At 45.1% G+C, this 23,042-nt stretch overlaps 1 protein-coding gene and 1 long non-coding RNA gene across 9 annotated transcripts in view; one reads left to right on the top strand and one right to left on the bottom strand.

The window, feature by feature from the left end:
* Positions 1–1,682: 1,682 nt before the first annotated feature.
* On the top strand, positions 1,683–21,711 carry LOC118154627 (uncharacterized). Its single transcript, XR_008482200.2, has 4 exons — positions 1,683–1,914; positions 5,423–5,571; positions 6,043–6,091; positions 21,319–21,711. It is a non-coding gene; the product is annotated as an uncharacterized LOC118154627 (long non-coding RNA).
* Positions 5,919–23,042, bottom strand: part of LOC128932397 (uncharacterized) — a 34,681-nt gene continuing 17,557 nt past the window's right edge. For 2 of the 8 annotated variants that reach the window (XM_078328031.1, XM_078328032.1), the window contains 11 exons: positions 20,202–20,276; positions 18,732–18,796; positions 17,981–18,008; positions 17,403–17,467; positions 16,635–16,662; positions 16,062–16,129; positions 15,276–15,303; positions 14,698–14,765; positions 14,228–14,255; positions 11,098–13,643; positions 5,919–9,611 (listed from right to left, as the gene is read on the bottom strand). In XM_078328031.1, coding sequence (XP_078184157.1) covers positions 13,618–13,643; positions 14,228–14,255; positions 14,698–14,765; positions 15,276–15,303; positions 16,062–16,129; positions 16,635–16,662; positions 17,403–17,467; positions 17,981–18,008; positions 18,732–18,796; positions 20,202–20,276 — 479 coding nt within the window. In that variant the 3' untranslated portion in view covers positions 5,919–9,611; positions 11,098–13,617. Of the gene's footprint in view, positions 9,612–11,097; positions 13,644–14,034; positions 14,256–14,695; positions 14,907–15,275; positions 15,304–16,061; positions 16,130–16,634; positions 16,663–17,402; positions 17,468–17,980; positions 18,009–18,731; positions 18,797–20,201; positions 20,277–23,042 lie in introns of those variants that run through there. The other 6 variants (XM_054257732.2, XM_054257730.2, XM_054257731.2 and 3 more) reach the window with 6 other exon arrangements.

Below are 23,042 nucleotides of genomic sequence, written 5' to 3'. Positions count from 1 at the left end.
AATTACAGGGGAAATGGAGGAAAGGGGCAAGTGATAACTTCAGTATCTGCTCTATTTTTTTGCTAATGTAAAACTTATCCAAATAATAGTGTCTACTAATTAAAGAGTCATTTGGCAACACTATTTTAAGGGCAGACCTATTGCAGCAAATGTTTAACAATCAGTTAATGTCTAAACAGGAGCTTCAGATGTGTTTTGCTATTAAATGTGAACCAAAGCTGAGCTGTAAATGTATCTTTATGTGGTTGAAACATTACTGATTGAATACTAAATTAAAGTTTTCTCACATGAATAACAATATGGTTTAGCATTTTTATTGATTTATTTTAAATATGCAACTTTGGAACAAATGCAATCATTATTCTTGAATCAACATAAGGCTGGGTATCCACAATGCCATCAGCTTACCATCTGCAGGTGCACCTGTGCTTGGTCGGGGGCCCTTTTTTGACTTGCTGCTGGTCTAGGCTGTATATAGATTTCTCCTCAAATTCATTAGCTAAGAACCTGGAAAATGCACTCACAGTAAAGAGAACTACTGACAATTTGTTGGCAGAAGACCAGAGAAAACAGACCATAATTGATGCAGAGCTCAAATGGTGGATCCCACTGCACTGACTCCCCAGCACAGCCTCTGAGCCAAACCTGGGCTTTTGGACGATCTTGGGTTCTCACGTGCACTTGAAACACCTAAGGGAAAGGTTGTGTGGAAAGTGCCTTTATGATGAGATGGTCCAGAAAGGCAGCTGAGCAGAGTGACTGAGCATGGGGGTTGGGGCCTGAGGGCCTGGGCTCAATCCCACTTAGAGCCATGAGAACTGGGGAACATTCTGCAACCCCTCAGCCTCCAGTTCTCTGCACTGCTGTCTAAACACTTTAATAGGGCTGACTGGTTAGCATGATGAGGCCGAAGATCATTGAACAGAGTTAAAGCTTTAGAAAAAGTGGCTGATGCTTCAGTGCTCCATGATTCCTCCATCATTAAATGCCTGGGAGAAGAAGCTACACACTTGACAGTAGGTGACCAGAGAGGGGACATGAATGCTCCAGGGCAGGGGAGGGTGAAGGTTGGCTTTTCTTCATTTGCCTGTGTGGAAGGCTTTACAGCGCATGGACAGTACATGCGATCATCTCCTGTGATGCCCATGTCAGCCCTGAGGGTGGGCATAGCAGGAGCTGTGGCCTGCACTTTAAAGTTGGAAGAAATTCTCTTAAAGGCATGTGACTTTCCAGTCACCACACTGCTGTGTGATGCACCTGGGGCAGAAACGTACCTGAGGCCTTGGGGTCAGAGATGTCTTCACACTCCAGACCTCCAGATTGTGCCCTAGACCCCCCCAAAACATGAACTCCCCTGACTCTCAAGATGTCCTGACCCAAGGTATCTGTGGGAGGGCTGATGTCCTGGAATAGATCCCTGAGCCCAGATAAGAGCTTGGACACAAGACCCGGCCTCTGTCTCTTCCTTTCCATCCCAGACTCCAAACAGGATGTGGTTTATCTCAAATGAAGCCCCTTGGAAAGACAAGGGTGATTCAAAACAGGGCAATACTTTCATAGCAGCATCACAGTCAGCTGCCACAGCTACACATTTCCAATGATCAACTGCATTGGAACCCTGCAGCCAACTGACCCCCAACTGTATTAGAAAGCAACATTCTAAACTGTCACATGACCGCTTCACTTCCCTCCACTTGACCAACTCTGGGTGAGCAGCTAATGCCCTTATCTGATAAGGGGCACCTGGGCTGGAGTGTCAGTGGCTTGATGAACTGTTTATAAAGCTTCCCACCTGACTTACTATTTGTCTGAGCCACTGTCTGTGCAGCTGGGCTAAGGCCTGGCTGAGGATGAGCAGTGGCTGCACCAGCACAGAGTGGACATTTCTTCCTGTTCATTTCTTCCAAACCAAAGGTCAGCATCTTCAGATTCCTATTTCATCCCAAGCCCTGCAGGGACAATGCACAGAGTCCCTTCTCCTCTTAGAGGAAACCCTCCACAGCTACAGCCTGGAGACCCCACCCCAGGGCTGTTCCTGAGGACCACCCAGGTCCTATTTCTAACCAAATGTCCATTCCTCTAACCTGAGGGCTCTGTCTCTTCTCACTACTCTCCCCAGCAGCACCCTAAACAGTAGGGATCCTGTCCTCATCCCACCACATTTATATCCATATCAAAACCCCAGCCTTTCCTTTACAAAACCAAAATGTGGCACACATACACCATGGAATACTGTTCATCCATAAAAAAGAGTGAGTTCTTGTCCTTTGCGGGGACATAGATAAAGCTGGAAGCCATCATCCTCAACAGACTAACACAGGAACAGAAAACCAAACACCACATGTTCTCACTCATAACTGGGAGTTGAACAGTAAAAACACCTGGACAAAGGGAGCGGAACATCACACACTGGGGCCTGTCAGGGGTAGGGGGCAAGGGGAGAGAGAGCATTAGGACAAATACTTAATGCATGTTGGGCTTAAAATCTAGATGACAGGTTAATAGGTGCAGCAAACCACCATGGCACATGTATACCTGTGTAACTAACCTGCACATTCTGCACATGGATCCCAAACTCAAGGGAAAATTAAAAAGACAAACCTCGGAATCAAGATTGCTAACATATTGTGTTGGATTTTGGCAACAGTATTCAAAAGAGTTTGACTTTTAATTCATCTTTCTTGTCATGTCTTTTACAGAATTTGCTGTCATGATTTTCCCAGTTAAAAGAGAGCAGTGTGTGTTCTTGTATATACAAAATTGAAATTACTTCTATTTAAAATATAGACTCCCATGGAGACAATAAAAATGGACGTTTGCACGATGGAAAGATATAATTTGCATTAGTTTTTAGGTGATAATTGTTTTACCTGTGGCACAGTGCACACATATGACACAGGCAGACTGCTGCCTTCTTACAAACACTGTGTTACACCACCCAGATGTAAATCTCCTGGCAGTCCCTCCTCAGCTAATTTCCAGGCAGTAACCCCAGGAGATACCTACTCTGATCATGATGAATATATTTTAAATTTATTTTTAAACATCATAAGAATGCAAACCTACAGCATGTACTCTTTTGTTTCTGGTTGAAAATTATATGTGAATATGTGAATTTCACCCATGTTCCATGTGATGAAACATTTGTCATTTTGTACTGCTGGGTCAGTATATAGCACTGTAGAAAGTTGGCACAACTAGCTTACAACTCCGTGTTTTTTACATTCACTCTGCTGTTGCTCATGATGGTTGCTTGAAACAAGGCTTCTGCAAAGTCCCCCAGGTGGACAACAACATCCTTGGCTCATGTCTCTTGAACATAGGTGGAGGAGTGGGACTGTAGGGTCACAGGTGCTGATGACTGTGGTACACACTAGAAAGCCGTTTATCAAAATGGTTGAATCTAAGTATGTTCCCAGAGTAACATGACAGTTCAAGTTCCTCCACATCCTCACCACCCTTTGCATTTTTGTCTCTGATAACGTGCCCATTCTGGTGGGTGTAAGAGTCAGAAACTAATTCCAATGTGTACTCTGCTAATGACTTGAGATTGAGTGTATTTTCATGTGCTGAACTTGCTGAGGTTTCTAGGATTCTGATAAGTCACATAACCTTATGAGTTCCTGAATGGCTATTTAAGGTGCTTTGTTAGAAGGATCCAACAGGCAAAATTGCAGAGGGATATGGAACAATGGAAAGATATTAGCCAGGACAATCTAGATTTCAGAAAAAAAATAGAAAAGACAGATAAAATGGAAATGTCATTTCCATTTTGGACAAATATCACAACAAAGCAATTTAGAGAAGGCAAAATGTGGATGAATAAAAGTCACATGAACACGTTCTGATCCACCCGAGGTGAAAAAAACCCCTCCAGCATGTCTGTGTGGGAGGAGCTGCCTGCAACAGCAGAGAGCAAAGCAAAAGGGTTTGGGGGGAGCAAAATGGGAGTGACAGGAGCTGCCAGAACCCCCTCAGCAGGAAGCCAGAAAGAGGGCTTGGGAGATCAGCCAGCCAGGGTCAGGGGCAGGCAAAACCTATAGGTTCCTGTGGATGCCCTAGAATTGTGCAGCAACTTCTGAGTGAGGCATGAAACCAGTGAGTGTTGAGCAGATAACTGTTGCAATTTAAAAAATAAAAATAAAACAAACTTCCAGTCAGGCTGTGGAGCTTCAGAAGCTCTTACTCACAACTGGTCTATTTATAAGGTCAGCCATCCGGCAGGATGTCCCTCAGCACATAGTAACATAAGTGTGCACCCTCCATGCAGCTAGCCCACTGTAGTTCAGAGATGGAGTGAAATGCGCAGAAGGAAGTCCTCACTGGACATGTGGTATTGGCAGCAACCTGGCTGCTCAGCGCAGGGTTTAAATTAAAATATAGTTTACACAATGCTGACCCGTTGGAAGTAACAGAAATTGTTCATATGCACGCATGGATGAAACTAAATAAGTCTGAGTTTAAATCTCAGAAAAATAAAAAATAAACCAGATGAGTTCTAAAGAGAAAAACTTATTTGCTTAAGAAATGGAAACACACTATGAATTCTTTAAGTATCTGTAGAGATGATTTGGAAGTCGAAGTGGAACCACATGATTTACACTTGAGTTGGTGACTCAGAGATGGAGGAAAACATGAGTTGAAATGGTGATAAGGCAAAATATGAAAGAGAGGCCTTTAGGTGGCTGATGAGAGTGTTAATAGTGTGAGTAAATTCTGATTCTAGGTCCCAGGAAACACCGACAGATAGAAAGTGCCACCCATGCTCTGCTGGCACAGCTGGCAGGAACAGGTGATCTCCCTTCAACCCATGTCCCCTTTATTTAGGATTCCCAGCTGCCCTGGCCCCTCTCTGACATCGTGAGCAGCTTTAGAAGGAGGATCAGGACAGCCAAGGCTCTCCACCTGAGATGCCCTGGTGTGTCAGAGGCAGAAAGGCTTTGGGGTCTGAGGGCAGTGTGGGACAGTGAAGGACACTCCAGACATGGCCTCTCCCAGCTGGAAAATGACTCAGAGCCTCCATGGGAGTTTGGTCATCAGGGAGCCCACTGGGTAGATTTGGGTGGCAACACTGACCTGCTAGGGCACACCTTCACCCCACCAGGTCAGCTGTGAGAACTCAGGGCAGAGGGGCCCAGAACAGGTGGGTCACAGCTCTTATTTAAATGCAGTGGCTCTGCTCCCGTGAAGGTTTTGGAAGATGTAAGGTGGCTTTGGAAAGCTCAGGCTCCACAGCAGTGTCACGAAGCAGAATCACATCTGAACCATACCCAGGGCTCCTGTCTTTACCCTCCTCACTCACTGCACAGAAGAGGGGGCATCTTACCTGGGGACAGGGATCCATACTCAGCTCTTCTCCACACACCCGCCCTCCTCACTATGCTGATTCTGAACCACAGTCCCTCCCTTCTGTCCAATTTAGGGTCTGTGGCCCAGGCAGGGCCGACTCAGCCACCCTCAGCATCTGAAGGTTCTGAACAAACGCCACAGCTGTCTGCACTGAGGACAGCAGCAACACTGACAACGTTGACAGCCAAGGCCAATACGACACATTATTCACATGTACACGCTGTGAGTATTTTCTGTCACTCTGCGCTTTGTAAGTCATGTTCTTAAAGGGGACTTTTGTTATGCCAGATATTTTCAATATTTAATGTAGACCAATGCTTTTTTCTCAAGATCAGTATTTTTGTGTCCTATAACAACTATACATATATACATATGTGTATATATATATATACAACTATATACGTAACTGTATACACGTGTATCTGCATATATATACAACTGTGTATACATACATACACACATATGTACATAGTTGTATATATACACATACACACATATGTTCATATAAAAAACATTTGAATTATATCTCAAAGTTTGTTAAAAACATGAATGGCTTGATATTCTAGTGCTAAGTAAGGGATGGCTTTATTTAAAACATAAATAGTTTCCAGTAGATTCCTTTAAAAATATTATAGCAGGGATTTCCAGATCACCACCACTCCCACCTTTTTATAATTTTTTACTATTTTCCAGAGTCGTGAATCCAATGAGGTGAAGGTGGAAGAAAGCATTTAGAAACCCGGTAGGTACAGGAGAGCTGGTGTTGGGTGAGGCAGAGTGGGGAGAGATGCTCTTTAAATGGGAGCCTCTGGAACCTGGAGAAAGCAAGGATGAGGTGGGCAACCTTCCTGCAGAGCTACCAGAGGCATGGATGATGCCCCAGCTATGGATGATGCCACAGCAGTGGATGATGCCCCAGGCGTGGATGATGCCCCAGCAGTGATGCCACAGCAGTGGATGATGCTCCAGGCGTGGATGATGCCCCAGCTGTGGATGCCCCAGGAGAGGATGATGCCCCAGCAGTGGGTGATGCCCCAGCGGTGGATGATGTCCCAGGCGTGAAAGATGCCACAGAAATGGATACCCCAGGTGTGGATGATGCCCCAGGTGTGGAAGATGCCCCAGCAGTGGATGCCCAGGTGTGGATGATGCCCCAGCAGTGGATGATTCCCCAGGCATGGATGATGCCACAGCAGTGAATGATTCCCCAGGCATGGATGATGCCCCAGCAGTGATGCAGCAATGGATGATGCTCCAGGCATGGATGATGCCCCAGGCATGGAAGATGCCCCATCTGTGGATGCCCCAGGCATGGATGATGCCCATCTGTGGACGATGCTGCAGCAGTGGATGATGCTCCAGGTGTGGATGATGCCCATCTGTGCATGATGCCGCAGCAGTGGATGATGGCCCAGCAGTGGATGCCCCAGGCGTGGATGCTGTCCCAGCAGTGGATGATGCCCCAGGCATGGATGATGCCCCAGCAGTGGATGATGTCCCAAGGGTGGATGATGCCACAACAATGAATGATGCCCCAGTCATGGATGATGCCCCAGCAGTGGATGCCCCAGGCGTGGATGGTGTCCCAGCAGTGGATGCCCCAGGCGTGGATGGTGTCCCAGCAGTGGATGATGCCCCAGCTGTGGATGATGCCGCAACAGTGGAAGATGCCCCAGCAGTGGATGATGCCCCAGGTATGGATGACGCCCCAGCAGTGGATGATGCCCCAGGTATGGATGACGCCACAGCAGTGGATGATGCCCAAGTGAATGATGCCCCAGCTGTGGATGATGCCACAGCAGTGGATGATGTCCCAGGCGTGGATGATGCCCATCTGTGGATGATGCCACAGCAGTGGATGATGCCCCAGGCATGGATGATGTCCCAGCAGTGGATGCCCCAGGCATGGATGATGTCCCAGCAGTGGATGATGCCACAGCAGTGGATGCTCCAGGCGTGGATGATGCCCATCTGTGGATGATGCCACAGCAGATGATGCCCCAGGCGTGGATGATGTCCCAGCAGTGGATGCCCCAGGCGTGGATGGTGTCCCAGCAGTGGATGATGCCGCAGCAGTGGATGCTCCAGGCGTGGATGATGCCCATCTGTGGATGATGCCACTGCAGTAAATGATGCCCCAGTAGTGGATGCCCATCTGTGGATGATGGCACAGCAGTGGATGATGCCCCAGGCATGGATGATGTCCCAGCAGTGGATAATGCTCCAGCAGTGGATAATGCTCCAGGCATGGATGATGCCCATCTGTCGATGATGCCGCAGCAGTGGATGATGCCCCAGGCATGGAGGATGTCCCAGCAGTAGATTGCTGCCCCAGGCATGGATGATGTCCCAGCAGTGGATGACATCCCAGCAGTGGATGATGCTCCAGGCATGGATGATGCCCATCTGTGGATGATGTCCCAGCAGTGGATGATGCCCCAGGCATGGATGATGCCCATCTGTCGATGATGCCACAGCAGTGGATGATGCCCCAGCAGTGGATGCCCCAGGCGTGGATGATGTCCCAGCAGTGGATGATGTCCCAGCAGTAGATGATGCTCCAGGCATGGATGATGCCCATCTGTGGATGATACCACAGCAGTGGATGATGCCCCAGGAGTGGATGAGGCCCATCTGTGAATGCCACAGCAATGGATGATGCCCCAGGCATGGATGATGACCCAGCAGTGGATGCCCCAGGCGTGGATGATGTCCCAGCAGTGGATGATGCTCCAGGCATGGATGATGCCCATCTGTGGATGATGCTCCAGGCATGGATGATGCCCATCTGTGGATGATACCACAACAGTAAATGATGCCCCAGTAGTGGACGATGCCCATCTGTGGATGATGGCACAGCAGTGGATAATGCCCCAGGCATGGATGATGCCCCAGGCGTGGATGATGTCCCAGCAGTGAATGATGCCCCAGCAGTGGGTGATGCCCCATCAGTGGATGATGCCCCAGGTATGGATGATGCCGCAGCAGTGGATGATGCTCCAGGTGTGGATGATGCCCATCTGTGGATGCCACAGCAGTGGATGATGACCATCTGTGGATGATGCCACAGCAGTGGATGATGCCCCAGCAGTAAATGATGCCCCAGCTGTGGATGATCCCACAGCAGTGGATGACACTCCAGGTGTGGATGATGCCACAGCAGTGGATGATGACCATCTGTGGATGATGCCACAGCAGTGGATGATGCCCCAGGCATGGATGATGTCCCAGCAGTGGATGCCCCAGGTGTGGATGATGTCCCAGCAGTGGATGATGCTCCAGGCATGGATGATGCCCATCTGTGGATGATGCCACAGCAGTGAATGATGCCCCAGTAGTGGATGATGCCCATCTGTGGATGCCACAGCAGTGGATGATGCCCCAGGCATGGATGATGCCCCAGCAGTGGATGATGCTCCAATCATGGATGATGCCCATCTGTGGATGATGCTGCAGCAGTGGATGCCCCAGCAGTGGATGCCCCAGGCATGATGTCCCAGCAGTGGATAATGCCCCAGAAGTGGGTGATGCCCCAGCAGTGGATGATGTCCCAGGGGTGGATGATGCCACAGCAATGGATGATGCCCCAGGCATGGATGATGCCCCAGCAGTGAATGCCCCAGGCGTGGGTGATGCCCCAGCTGTGGATGATGCCACAGCAGTGGATGATGCCCCAGGAGTGGATGATGCCCCAGGAGTGGATGATGCCCCAGCAGTGGATGCCCCAGCTGTGGATAATGCCACAGCAGTGGATGATGCTGCAGGTGTGGATGATGCCCATCTGTGGATGATGCCCATCTGTGGATGATGCCACAGCAGTGGATGATGCCCCAGGAGTGGATGATGCCCATCTGTGGATGATGCCACAGCAGTGGATGATGCCCCAGGCATGGATAATGTCCCAGCAGCGGACGATGCTCCAGGCGTGGATGATGCCCCAGGCGAGGATGATGCCCCAGGTATGGATGATGCTGCAGCAGTGGATGATGCCCCAGCAGTGGATGATGCCCATCTGTGGATGATGCCACAGCAGTGGATGATGCACCAGCTGTGGATGCCACAGCAGTGGATGATGCTCCAGGTGTGGATGATGCCCATCTGTGGATGCCACAGCAGTGGATAATGCCCCAGGAGTGGATGATGCCCCAGGCGTGGATACCCCAGCAGTAGATGATGCCCCAGGCATGGATGATGCCCCAGCTGTGGAAGATGCCCATCTGTGGATGATGCCCCGGATGTCCCAGCCATGGATGATGATTCAGCTGTGGATCAGAGCCAACAGTTGTTTTCAAGAAAAATCTAGTACATAAGTCATTAGTGAGATTTATCAAGAAAAAAGGAAAATCACAAAATTAATATCAGAAATTAATAGGAAGACATAACCACAGAGAGAGCAGAGATTACAAAACAATGATTGGACATTATGAATACATAACTTGTTTTAAAGCAACGTTTTGTTTCACTTTGGCTGGTGTCCATATGCTTCAGTAGCCAGCCAATAGTGAGAGGGCTCCTCATGGAGGAGGCTTGGGTTGAGGCTGAGGGTCTTTAACATGCATGCACAAGAGAGTTGCCACAAGGGGATGGAAACCAGGCTACCAACCAAGTGCTGCACAGAGTTCGTACCTGTCCCTCTCCTCATCATTTTCAGCTGGCAGGGTTTGAGCATTTTAGGGCTTGGGAAGATATTACTAAATCTACTAAAAGACATCACCGATCCTTATATGCTTTGGCCAATTGTTGAGCAAATTAACTTCACAACTGAAGTGGGCTGCATTGGCCAGTGTGGTCCCCCATTCCTCTTAGAATTTGTAAGCTTGGGGCCTGCTGGAGGGTGAACGGTGGGAGGAGGGAAAAGGTCAGGAAAATAACTGATATTAGGCTTAACATGTGGATGATAAAATAACCTGTACAACACACCCTCATGACACACGCTTATGTATGTACCAAACCTGCTCATCCTGCACAGGTTCCCCTGAACTTAAAAACGAAGCAAAAAAGGATCTGTGAGCCGACCCAAACACCTGGGGATCTTTGTGCTTTTCACACTGATGATTATGCTGGTCTGTGGGGAGATGTACCTGTAACTGCCCTGGGTTGTGTGACCATGGAGGCCACTTTATAACGACGGGCAGTGTCTGGGACTTCCTTAGGGCTTATACACGAATGCTGTACTCCCTGCATGGTGGCGAACACCCCATGACTGAAAGCATGCCAGTAGTTGCCAGTGTCAGCACTGGCCCATACTCCTGGATTTGTGTTTTCACTTTTTCATTCAGGAACTCAGGAGCTGGGGCCACCCCCTGGCCCTTCAGGTTCTCCACCTGAGCTGTGAGGATAATAAACCAGACCCAGGGATGGCTCTGGTGAGAGTGGAGGAGTCATTGTACAGACAGAGTAGAGTGGGGCTGGATTTTATTCTTTAAAAGTGGAGACTGGAGAATGGGCTGGGTAAATGGGAAATCTCTCCTGAGAAAACACACGGCCTCACCTGCACAGAAGCACACACATTCACATCACATGATGCAGCCTCACACAAGACACCACCAATCCTCAAGTACCCAACTCAGTACCAGCCAAAAGGGAGCACAGCTGCTGCCTCAAAATTTGGCCATGATTTTTCCCCGGGGAACTCAGGTTTCTAAGAAACACGTTCACTATGCTTATTCCTATCACAATCCCAGAATCAGGGTGGCACTGCACATTGAAACCAGCTTTTTTTCTTGACAATAATTCCAGAATACTTACCAGAGTCACACCTTCAGATGGAACACCGGCACTACCTGCAACACAGAAACAAAGCTTTATGAGGGGTATGTCGTGCTGTGGATTGTTTGCAAAAGGTTCTGTTTCTCTCAACTGAAAACCTGATCACAAACTTAGTCAGCTGCTCCAGTAATCAAAACAGCATGGTACTGGTACCAAAACAGAGATGTAGACCAACGGAACAGAAAAGAGGTTCACTGGACAGAACAGAATGGGTGGCCACAGAAGCCTGGGATAGATTTTATGTCCCCACAACACAGCAGTGAGCACACTTCATGGCGTGCTGATGCTTACCGAATGGTACAACTGAGGACTGGGTGATTCTGTTTGATTGTATCTGTTTTTATTCCAAGAGGCTCAACAACATGCTCTATGGAAGCATGATCCTTCAAACGCACTCATCTATCCTTTCAGTCATTTTTCACTCCCTCAGCCAAAAGCTTCTCCATCTGGGTTTCTGCAACACCAATCTCAAACCCATAAAGCAATGGGTCACAGCAACCCCGCTAAGCTCACACGCCCAGCTGTGGAAGGAAACTTCACTTTAGGGCAAGTCTACTTCGCCACTACAGGCAGTGCAGCATATTAGTTTATAGATTAGGCTTTGGTGTTAGAGAGATCCAGCTGTGGGCATGTCTTGTGATAATTTACTTAACTGACTCACATTCCTCATCTGTATGATGAACAGAACCAAACTATGCCTCAAAGTGATTGTGATGCTTCAAAGAGGCAACATAGAGAAGTGACCACATAGTATCCCTGACTCAAATGTATATCAGTTATCCTTTACATTTTAATAACTTAAGCAGCTGTTATCAAGTACAGTCATGTGACATTTTGATCAATGATTACTTACATGGCTGGGGTCAGACGGGCATACACAAACCTACTGGCCTGCATTATTAGATTAAAACAAAATTTTTGGTTAAAAATTTTAAGATGCTATACAATTGAAAGACTAACCACAGTGATGGAATTTTTAGGGAGAGATAAAACTAAAAGTACACAAGGATTTGGAGAAATGTCTCCTCACATATGCTGCTATAGGAACATGAATTAGCATCACCATTTTGAAAAGTATTTGGCACTATTCATGACAATAAAACATTTGTTCCCTTCTAACAGTCTACTTCACAGAAATGAGTGACAGTATTATTCCAAAACCAGTTACACTTACAAACATGAATGAATAAAAAATCATAATGTGAGCGAAAAAGCCAGACATCGAGAATCACATATTGACTTATTCTATGTACGACAGTCCAAACCTGAAGAGGTCTAAACAAGTCATCAGCAGTCAGAGCAGGTCCCTTAAGGAAGAAGGTGATTAAAGGAGGAGGGAAACTTCAGGGAGGAACCAGGGATGTCTGCACTTGTGCCATCTCACCCTCTAAGATGTCAGGGTCCCAAAAGAGGGTGCTGGCAATATTTAGGTGGTTCAAAGGTCTCATGAAGAAAAGCAAATGACAGACAGCAGCAAACTCAGTTCTTTAATGAAGGGCCCCAGACTGGATAGAGGATGCCCACTAAGTTTTACATCTTATTATGTAAAATGAGGATCCTCCAAAGATAAAAATGTCATCCATAGCACGGCATGGACAAAATTATGTGGGATCAGCACATTTTATCCTATGGAGTTTCCCGCACAACTTTTAGCAATCTGTGAATAAGAGGACCTGATTCCTGTTCTGCCCCTCTCCGCAATGACACTCTGCTGGTATCATTGCCATCATTGCACAAAGAGATGGAGAAGACATGGGTCAGGAAGGAAGCTCCTTTCTCAAGGTATTTAGGGTGATGTTCACACCAAGCTTTTCACAAAGAGGAAGGCCATGTCCTACTCACTCCTCCCCAGAAGGGGTCTCATATCCTTGCCTGGGCCCTGGTGATAACGCTGAACTGATGCCCCTAACATTGCAACCTTGACATTCTCTTTTAACAATGTCCCAAATGTCCTCATTGTTTCCCCTCTGATCCTCTAAATCATGTTCCCCTTCAGGTCTAGCACGAGGCTCTCCCTTGCTCTCTCCCATGGAGCCCACTAAGCAGGTGTCCAAGAATTCTGAGAACCTCATTGTTGGTAACACTGATATTTTCCTTGACTCACACACAGCAGCGCCCCTGCAGCACCAATGGGAAGCTTCGTATAGAGATTAAATATGTCTAAGACAATCTGGTCATGAGAAAATCACTTCTGGGGTGAACAAGCGATGTTGCACAATCAGTTTCATTTTTTTGTTCCATTGGGAAAATACTGACACATACAGGACAATCAAATTTTACTGAAAAGCAATGCATCTCCAAAAAATGAATGCTCCAAAAAAAACCCTCAAACCATCATGTGGTCCACTTGACATTCATCATGACTTAAAGCACCTACCTTGGCTCTGTGTGTGTGAAGGTTTTCAGAAAATAACAAATACCTATTTCAACAGTAGCATCCATAGTGCATGATGGAGATTCTCCTGTCTCACAGCTGAGCTCTTCATGGAGACATGTTTCTCACAGCACGTCCCAGATCCACCGACCTATCAGGAACCTGGGGCTAATGAGGTTCTCCAGACAAAAGCAAGCAAGAAAATCCCCCCTGACTTATCACTTAGATTTGCCATTAGAAAGAAAGTGATATTAGAATGTGTACAACGTTAGAGAGGGGAACAACACACACTGTGGAGGAAGTGGACAGGAGAGCATCAGATTAAAGAGCTAATGTATGTGGGGCTTAATACCTAGGTGAAGGGTTAACAGGTGCAGCACACCATGCCACACTTTTAGCTATGTAACTAACCTGCACATCCTGCACATGTATCCCAAAAATTAAAATCAAATTTAAATTAAAAGAGAAATTGCCAGAGAAGGCAAATCTAGAAAAACAGAAAGTAGCTTAGCAGCTGCCTAGGGCCAGAGGTGTGGGCCATAGGAAAAAAGAGAAGTGACTAATGGCTATAGGGTTTCTCTGAGAAGGAATGAAAAGATTCTACACTTAAATGGTGACAATGGCTGCAAAACTTGGTAAATATACTAAGAACACTACATCACCCACTTTAAATAAGTGAATTGTTTTGAATGTCAACTGTGTGAAAATAAAGCAGTTTAAAAAAAGAATACTTACGGCAGACAACTGAGGCCGTCACTGTGTCCTGCAACAAGAGAAAAACACACAAAACATCGTAAGCATCATATCATGCTGGGTGCCGTTGGTGCAGGTCTTTTCACATGGTGACATCAGCAAACAACATGTCACTGGTCCCCAAATGAAGCATAGAAGTTGCTTCTGGAAAAGACACTGGGGTGTTCTAAAAATTTACCAACTGACCATGTTAGCTGGCAAATACCAAATAATTTTTCAAGAAGAATATGTTGCTACTAAGAAATATGCCCAGGACCATATTGTAAGTTATGTCATCTATTGACTGACATCATCAATCAGGCCTCATTTGGTCAGAAACTCCACTGACTGGTCACTAGAGTCCAAGATAACTAAAGTCTGATTCACAATGGCACGCAGAAATGACATTCACTTGATATGCCAGAGGCCCCAGAAATAAAAATTTCTCTTCGAGACAAAAAAATACATCTTACCACATCAAGGGGCATCTCAACATCTTCAACGTCTTCTAAGATAAGGTCCTGTATGACCTCAACAAAACCTAAGCGAACACAGAGTGAAAGTCAGTGCACTGGTGCTGCTGAGGAATCTCACAAAGAGCTTTGGCAAATGTGGACGAGGCTGGAGTGTATGGAGCTGGGCATTTGACAAGCATGAACAGAGCTGCTGCTGGACCATTCTCCTTGGTGCCAAAGAAATGAAAAGAAGAAAGGCAGAAATAAATGAAAGAGCCTTGGCTTCCTAGCTAAAACAACCTCATCAATCTAAAATCGTCATTTGAAGAACCGGTTAACACAGAAATGCAGTATACTAGAGTAACAGATAGGTTACGGCTGCCTAAAACCAGTACTGTAAGGGGTTAAAAACAAAAGGAGTCACTACTAAGAAACTTTTCGAAAATGAAACCAAGAGCTTCTAAAATTAGATTCCAACAATGGTTGAACGACCCTGTGAATATAGTAAAAACACTGAATCACCAACTTTAAATGGGTAAATTGGTTTGCATGTCAACTACATCTCGGTAACTGTTTAATAGATAAAGAATACGTACGGCGGTCATGCTGGGCCGCAGGCTTCTCCTGCAATAAGAGAAAGAGAAACACCATGAGGATTATATCATGCTGGGTCCTGTTGGCACAGGTCTTGTATTCACTTGGTGACATGAGAAAACCAGATGGCAGGCTGGGCGCGGTGGCTCACGCATGTAATCCCAGCACTTTGGGAGGCTGAGGCGGGCAGATCATGAGGGCAAGAGATCGAGACCATCCTTGCCAACATGGTGAAACCCCGTCTATACTAAAAACTACAAGAAACCCAACATGATGACGGCGAGAGCCTTCAGTCCCAGCTACCCGGGAGGCTGACGCAGGAGAATTGCTTGAATGCAGCAGAAGGACGCTGCAGCGATCAGAGATCACACCACTGCACTGTAGCCTGGTGACAGAGAGACTCTGTCTCAAAAACTAAACTAAACAAAAAACCAGATGTCAAACAGTGATGAAGTCACAGGCCCCAAATGGAGCACAGGGGATCCTTGCAAAATGCAGTGAGTTTGGAATCCTTAGCAAGTATCTATCCTGGCTGAAAAATACAACATTATTTTTCAAGAAGAAAACGTTGCTACTGAGAAATATACCCATGACCAGATTGTACGTTATGCCGTCCATTGACTGACGTCGGCAATCAGGACTCAGTTGGTCAGAGACTCCACTGACTGGTCGCTAGAGTCCATGACGACTGAAGTCTGATTGACAATGGCACTCAAAAATGATATTCCCTTGACATTCCAGAGGCCCCAGAAATAAAAATTTCTCTGAGACAAGGAAATTCATCTTACCAGGTCGTGGGGCATCTCATCTTCTTCAATGCCTTCTAAAATGAGGCCCTGTAGGACCTCAACAGGACCTAAGAGAATGCAGAGTGACAGTCAGTGCATTGTTGCTGCTGAGGAATCTCAGAAGGAGCTTTGGCAAATGTGGGCTGAGCTATAGTGATGGAGCTGGGCTTTTGATAAACATGGACTGAGCTGCTGCTGGACCATTCTCCTCGGTGCTGAAGGAAGGAAAAGGAGAAATTAAAAAAAGAGCCTTGGCTTCCTAGCTAGGGCCGCCTCATCAATGTGAAATCATCATTTGAAGAACCGGTTAATACAAAAAGGCAGTGTACTATAGACACAGGAAGTAGATTAGGACTGCCTAGAACCAGTGGTGTGGGGGGTTGGGAAAAAAGAGGAGTCACGACTAAGGGGCTTTTCTGAGAGGGAACCAAATGCTTCTAAAATTAGATTCTAAATATGGTTGCATGACCCTGTAAATTTAGTAAAAACACTGAATCACCTACTTTAAATGGGTAAATTGGTTTGCATATCAACTACGTCTCGGTAACTGTTTAATAGAAAAAGAATACGTACGGCGGTCATGCTGGGCCGCAGGCTTCTCCTGCAATAAGAGAAAAAGAAACACCATGAGGATTATTTCATGCTGGGTCCTGTTGACACAGGTCTTGTATTCACTTGGTGACATTAGAAAACCAGATGGCAGGCTGGGCATTGTGGCTCACACATGTTGGGAGGCCGAGGCGAGCAGATCATGAGGTCAGGAGATTGAGACCATTCTGTCCAACATGGTGAAACCCCATCTCTACTAAAAACTAGAAGAAACTCGGCATGGTGGTGGGGTGAGCCTGCATCAGTCCTTCAGGAGACTGAGGCAGGAGAATTGCTTGAACCCAGTATGCGGAGGTTAGAGTGATCTGAGATCACATCACTGCACTGTAGCTGGGTGACAGAGAAAGTCTCTGTCTCAAAACAACAACAACGAGAAAACCAGATGTCGAATAGTGATCAAATCACTGGACCCAGATGACACATACACGATGCTTGCAGAAAATGCAGTAGTCTGGAAAATTTAGCAGGTGTCTATGTTCTCTAGGAAATACAAAATTATTTTTTGAAGAAGAAAACACTGCTACTGAGAAATGTGCTCACGACCAGTTTGTAGGTGATGTCCTCTTTTGATGGACATCATCCGTCAGGCCTCATTTGGTGATAAACTCCAGTGACCAGTCGCTAGAGTCCAACACCCCCGAGGCCTAATTTAGGATGGCAGTCAAAAATCATATTCCCTTCATAGTCTAGAAGCCCCAGAAAAAAAAATCCAGACAAAAAAATGTATGTTACCGTGTCAGAGGCCACCACCTCCTCCTCATTGCCAAGTGTACACTCTTCTGAGTCATCAGCAGGAGCTAGGAGAACACAGAGTGACAGTCAGTGCATTGGTGCTGCTGAGGAATCTCACAAGGAACTTTGGGGAATGTGTGTATGGAGGGGCTGGAGTGATGGAGCTGGGTGGTTCACAAGCATGGACTGAGCTGCTGCTGGACCATTCTCCTGGTGTTGAATGAAGGAAAAGGAGAGGGGCAGAAAGAAATGAAAGAGCCTTGGCCTTCTAGCTAGGGCAACTTCATCAATGTGAAACAGTCACCCTAAGAACCAGTTAATACAGAAAGGGACTGTATATAGAAACAAGAAGTATATTAGGGCTGCTTAGAACCAGGGGTGCAAGGTTAAGAAAAACAGAGGGGTGTCTACTAATGAGGTTCCTTTGAGGAGGAATGAAAAGGTTTTGAAATTAGATTGTAACATGGGTGCATAGCCCATAGATATAGTAAAACACCCAATCACCCACTTTAAATGGGTGAATTGGGTTGCATGTCACCTACATCCTAATGAATCTATGTTAAAAAAGGAATACATACTGTGGTGATATTCACCTGTAGCATTTTCCTGCAGTAAGAGGGAAAAAAATCCATCATTAGGATCAGATCATACCGGGTCCTGACTGCACAGTCTTTTATTCACTTGGTGGTGTTAGAAAACCAGGTATCAAACAGTGATCAAGTCACTGACCCCCAAATAAAGCATAGAGGATGCTTGGAGAAAGGACAGTGGGTTTTTGTCTTTGGTTTTGGACAGATTCTTGCTCTTTCACCCAGGCTGGAGTGCAGTGACATGATCTCGGCTCACTGCCACCTCAGCTTCCTGGGTTCAAGCAATTCTCCTGCCTCAGCCTTCCAACTAGCTGTAACCACAGGTGCCTACCACCATGCCCGGCTAATGCTTGTATTTATAGTAGAGATGGGGTTTCATTATATTGGCCCTGTCTGCCTCAGCCTCCCAAAGTGCTGGGATTCCATGTGTGAGCCACCAAGGCAGTGGGTTTTCATGGAATATTTAGCAAGTCCATGTTGGCTGCCAAATACAAAATTATTTTTCAGGAAGAAAATGTTGCTACTGAGAAATATGCTCACTACTAGTTTGTCAGTGATGTCATCTTTTGACTGACATCATCAATCAGGCTTCAGTTGATCATACATTCCAGTGACTGGTAGCTAGAGTCCATGACAGCTGAGGTCTGATTCACAATGGCAATCAAAAATGATACTCACTTGATATTCTAGAAGCCCCAGAAAAAGACATTTCTCTTCAAGACAAAGAAATGCATCTTACTATGTCAGGTGACGTCTCCTCCTGAAGCTTTTCAGTTGTACACTCCTTTGCATCTTGACCAGGAGCTAGGAGAACACAGAGAGACAGTCAGTGCACTGGTGATGCTGAGGAATCCCACAAAGAGGCTTGGGGGATGTGGACCGAAGCTACAGTGTATGGAGGTGGGCTGTTGACAAGCATGAACTGAGCTGCTGCTGGGCCACTCTCCTTGGTGCTGAAGGAAGGCAAAGAAGAGGGAAAGAAAGAAATGAAAGAGCCTTGGCTTTCTAGCTAGGGCAACCTCATCAGTGTGAAATAGTCTGAGAACTGGTTAATACAGAAAGGCACTCTGTGGCTCAGTGAGAGCATCTCATCACACCTGCTGCCCATGTGAAGGTCTAGGCAAATCCCAACATTTTATAAAACATTACAGGATTATTTAACTTCTGTGGATCTACATATCCTGCCACTACATTTATCATCTATCCTGTTGTATTTTTTAAATTTTAAACACTTACATATTTATTATTTTAATTATTAAGTGTGCATTTCAATATTATATTTAGTGACTAACATTCATGATGCTGTGTCAATAATGAGAAAAATCCAAATTCATAATCTAGCTTCCACCTTGGGCAATGAAAACAGCAGTATAACGTCAAATAGAGAAAAAATAAATAACGATTCCAGAAATTAATGGAATAAAAAACAGGAAATCATCAGAGAAAATCAACAAAACCAAAAACCAGTTCTTTGAAAAGATCAATAACACTGATAAACCTCTACCTTGTCTAACCCCAAAGGAAAAGAAGGAAGTCACGATGTACTAATATCAGTTCAAGACGAGTTGAATCAAAAAATAATAAAGGAATATTGTGAACACATCTGTGCTCACACTTGGAAACATTATATGAAATGAGATAACTTTTTGGATCTGTTTCAGAAGGTTAAAAGTCTTCTCATGATAAATGAATCATCTAGGCGTATATTTATATTATAAATTGAATCAATAATTAGTATCTTCTCAAAAGAACAAAAACACTACCTTCAGATGATTTCACCGGTAAATTCTACCAAAATTCTTACAAAGAAATGTAGTCTTACCGTACGAGCAAGTAATGATAATTTTAGTATTTCCTTACATTTTAAAAATTATGTTTCCAAACAAGACACAAGAAGGGCTGAGGTAGAAGGATCACCTGAACATGGGGAGGTCAAGATTGCAATGAGCTGTGATTGCACCAATGCACTCCTGGGTGACAAAATGAGACCTTTTCACAAAAACAAAGAAACAAAAAGAACCAAACTCTAAGTTGTCAATGTAACTTTACTTGTGCTGTTTCATCGCCCATTGATTTAATGCATTTAAAGGGACACAAATGAAATAAATGAAGAACATGACGTAGCATTTACAGAGTTTCTCTAGGACACTGAATGAGTAAACTGGAATTATTTGCTTCAATCAACTTAATGATATAATTTCCACCCTACCTTCATTTTCATTGGGGCAAATTTTCTTACGCCTCCGTTTTTTTTGTACCCAGCTCCTGACACGACCAGCCAAACCTGCAAGGTAGAAATGTATTATAATAAAGACAATGCTTAACATCTTGCTGGCAGAAGACCACAGAGAAATTAGTAAAAACTTATTCAGTTTAAACTTTTGATCCTAGTTTTCACCAACTGCTTTTCAATACTACCTGAATTAAATCTGCGTTCTAGGAAGATTTGTTTGTCCAGGCAGATACCTTTATTCACATGGGACAATATAGAAAAGCAGAAGATCCAAGTTACCAAGAATAGGCTGGGTTCAAATCCTACTTAGACTCTACACATACCTGGGAGAGGGATATGAACCCATCTGTGCCTCTCTTCCCTATTCTGAGATGTAGAAACATTAGTAGATCTATGCTATAGACCTACTAAGGGCTATAATGCCTAAAAGGATAAAATGCAGATAAAGACTTAAAAAGACTTTTTTTTTTTTTTTGGTAAATCCCCTAAAATGTTCAATCATTCAATGTCGAGAAGGATAATCCAGATACTTGGTAGTGGTTGAATACAGAGAGGGAGCTTGCATGTCTCCTGTGCAGGGTAGGATGGAAAGTGACTTCACAGTTTCCATGGCCACATGATTTCCAGCTCATGACAGAGATCTGTGATTTCCCTGATCCCCACATCAGCCCTAAGGGACAGGCAGAAAAGGGGCTACAACCCATATTTTCCAATTCAGTGAATTAAAACTCAGACATTTTGAGTGACTTGCCCAGAGTCACCACAGTGAGGAGTGAAAGATCTGAGGTAATAATGTAGTTGGTTCCCCAGGGATAGAGATCCTGGAACACCTGAGTCCTCTAGATCATGCCCTGGACCCTGGACTGAGAGCTCTTCTCACAAGCTTTGTCGAATCCTGCTGCCCCAACATTTCTGTGGGATGGTTGAAGCTCTGGAGAGGCGGCAGGTGGCTTACCGCATTTACTGACCTACTCTATTATCCCTATGTTGTCACTTTTACTAGTTTTATGACCCATAAGGCAAACATTTTAAGTCTCTTAGTCATGATGCATGATCAGAGATTTTACCTGAGTCCACTCTTTCTACCCATCAGGTGACTCTCATCTGCTGGGCTGGAGCTGGCCTGACATAAAAGAGGACACACAGCATACCACACACAGCTGCTGCGTGCCCCACTCCTGTCAACATGGCATACCACGGAGCTGCTGTGTGCCATACTCCTGTGCACATGGCATACCACGGAGCTGCTGCATACCCCACTCCTGGGCACATTCTTGCCTTGCTTCTGCTTTCCCAGCTCTGACAATCCTAATTCTGGCTTCCAAACCAATCCTGTACATCCCTCTCAGTTCTCAAATGTTGGATATTTTAATCACTGTTGTAATGACCATGACTGAACTGTGACATTTCATATACCATAGTATATGTTTATCTTTTTATATATTTCTTGATAAAATTTAACTTATTTTTTTCAGACTTTTAGGAACATTTCTGGGCTAAATGTGCTGGCCCACAGCTATAATCCTGATATTTTTAGAGGCTAAGGCAGGAGGATTGCTTAAGGTCAGAAGTTTAAGATCAACCTGGGCAACACAGTGAGACCTCGTCTCTACAAAAAATCTTCTAAATGTCACCAGATGTGGTGGTGAGCCCTGGTATCCCTAGCTACATGGAAGCCTGTTGTGGGAAGATCATTTGAGCCTAGAAAAGTGAGGCTGCAGTGAGCTATGATCACGCCACTGTACTCCAGCCTGGGTGACATAGCAAGACCCTGTCTCTTCAAAATAAAAAGCATTACTGTGTTACAAGTATCCCCATTTTATTTCTCATTATCTAATATTGCTGTGTTCATCCTGAGGCTTAATTGCTTTAGTAAACTAAAAAAAAGTTTTTTAGACAAGGTAGTATTTAAAGCAGGCCATATGCACGCCTTTTTATAAATTCTAGTTTTATATGCCATATATCTAGAATTTACATTCTTGATCTACTCAGTCTTCTTCTTAGAACCAGCCTCCTCATATGTAACACAAGTATAATTCCCATATTACACCTAACTCAAAACATTGAGAGGATAGAATAAAATCAAACAGCAGTCTGTATACTACACAAGGCACAATAGATTACAAACCAAAGCTTTCTCTAACTCAAAGGCGAAAAATGCACAGTTAACATCCTTTGCAGAACCCATAGCAAAATAATATTTTGAGAAAATATGCACTTTGGCTACCCAGTGAAGTTAGGAGAAAGCTGTCACAGGTCATCATCAAGACTTCCCCAACGTTGTCTTTTATTTTTAAATAATGAAATACACATTATTTCCCATGCTTTCTTTCATGTATATTACCGCATGTTCTCCTTTTGGCTTTTCTGCATACCCTATCTTGGGAGTCAATAAAAAGACATCTTACTCGTTTTCACAGCTCCATACTTCTCCTTTCTGTAGAAGTACCAGCTTTTTTTTTTTTTTTTTTTGGAGACGAAGTTTCACTCTTGTTACCCAGGCTGGAGTGCAATGGCACGATCTCAGCTCACCACAACCTCTGCCTCCTGAGTTTAGGCAATTCTCCTGCCTCAGCCTCCTGAGTAGCTGGGATTACAGGCACGTGCTACCATGCCCAGCTAATTTTTTGATTTTTAGTAGAGACGGGGTTTCACCATGTTGACCAGGATGCTCTTGATCTCTTGACCTCGTGATCCACCCGCCTCAGCCTCCCTAAGTGCTGGGATTACAGGCGTGAGCCACCACGCCCGGCCCCAGCTTATTTTACTAGTCCCTTACTAGGCATGTCAGTTATTTCCAATATTTAACTATTGAAA

The sequence above is a fragment of the Callithrix jacchus genome, chromosome 6, assembly GCF_049354715.1.
Source record: "Callithrix jacchus isolate 240 chromosome 6, calJac240_pri, whole genome shotgun sequence".
NCBI lineage: Eukaryota > Metazoa > Chordata > Mammalia > Primates > Cebidae > Callithrix > Callithrix jacchus.
This window is presented reverse-complemented; position numbering and strand designations above follow the sequence as displayed.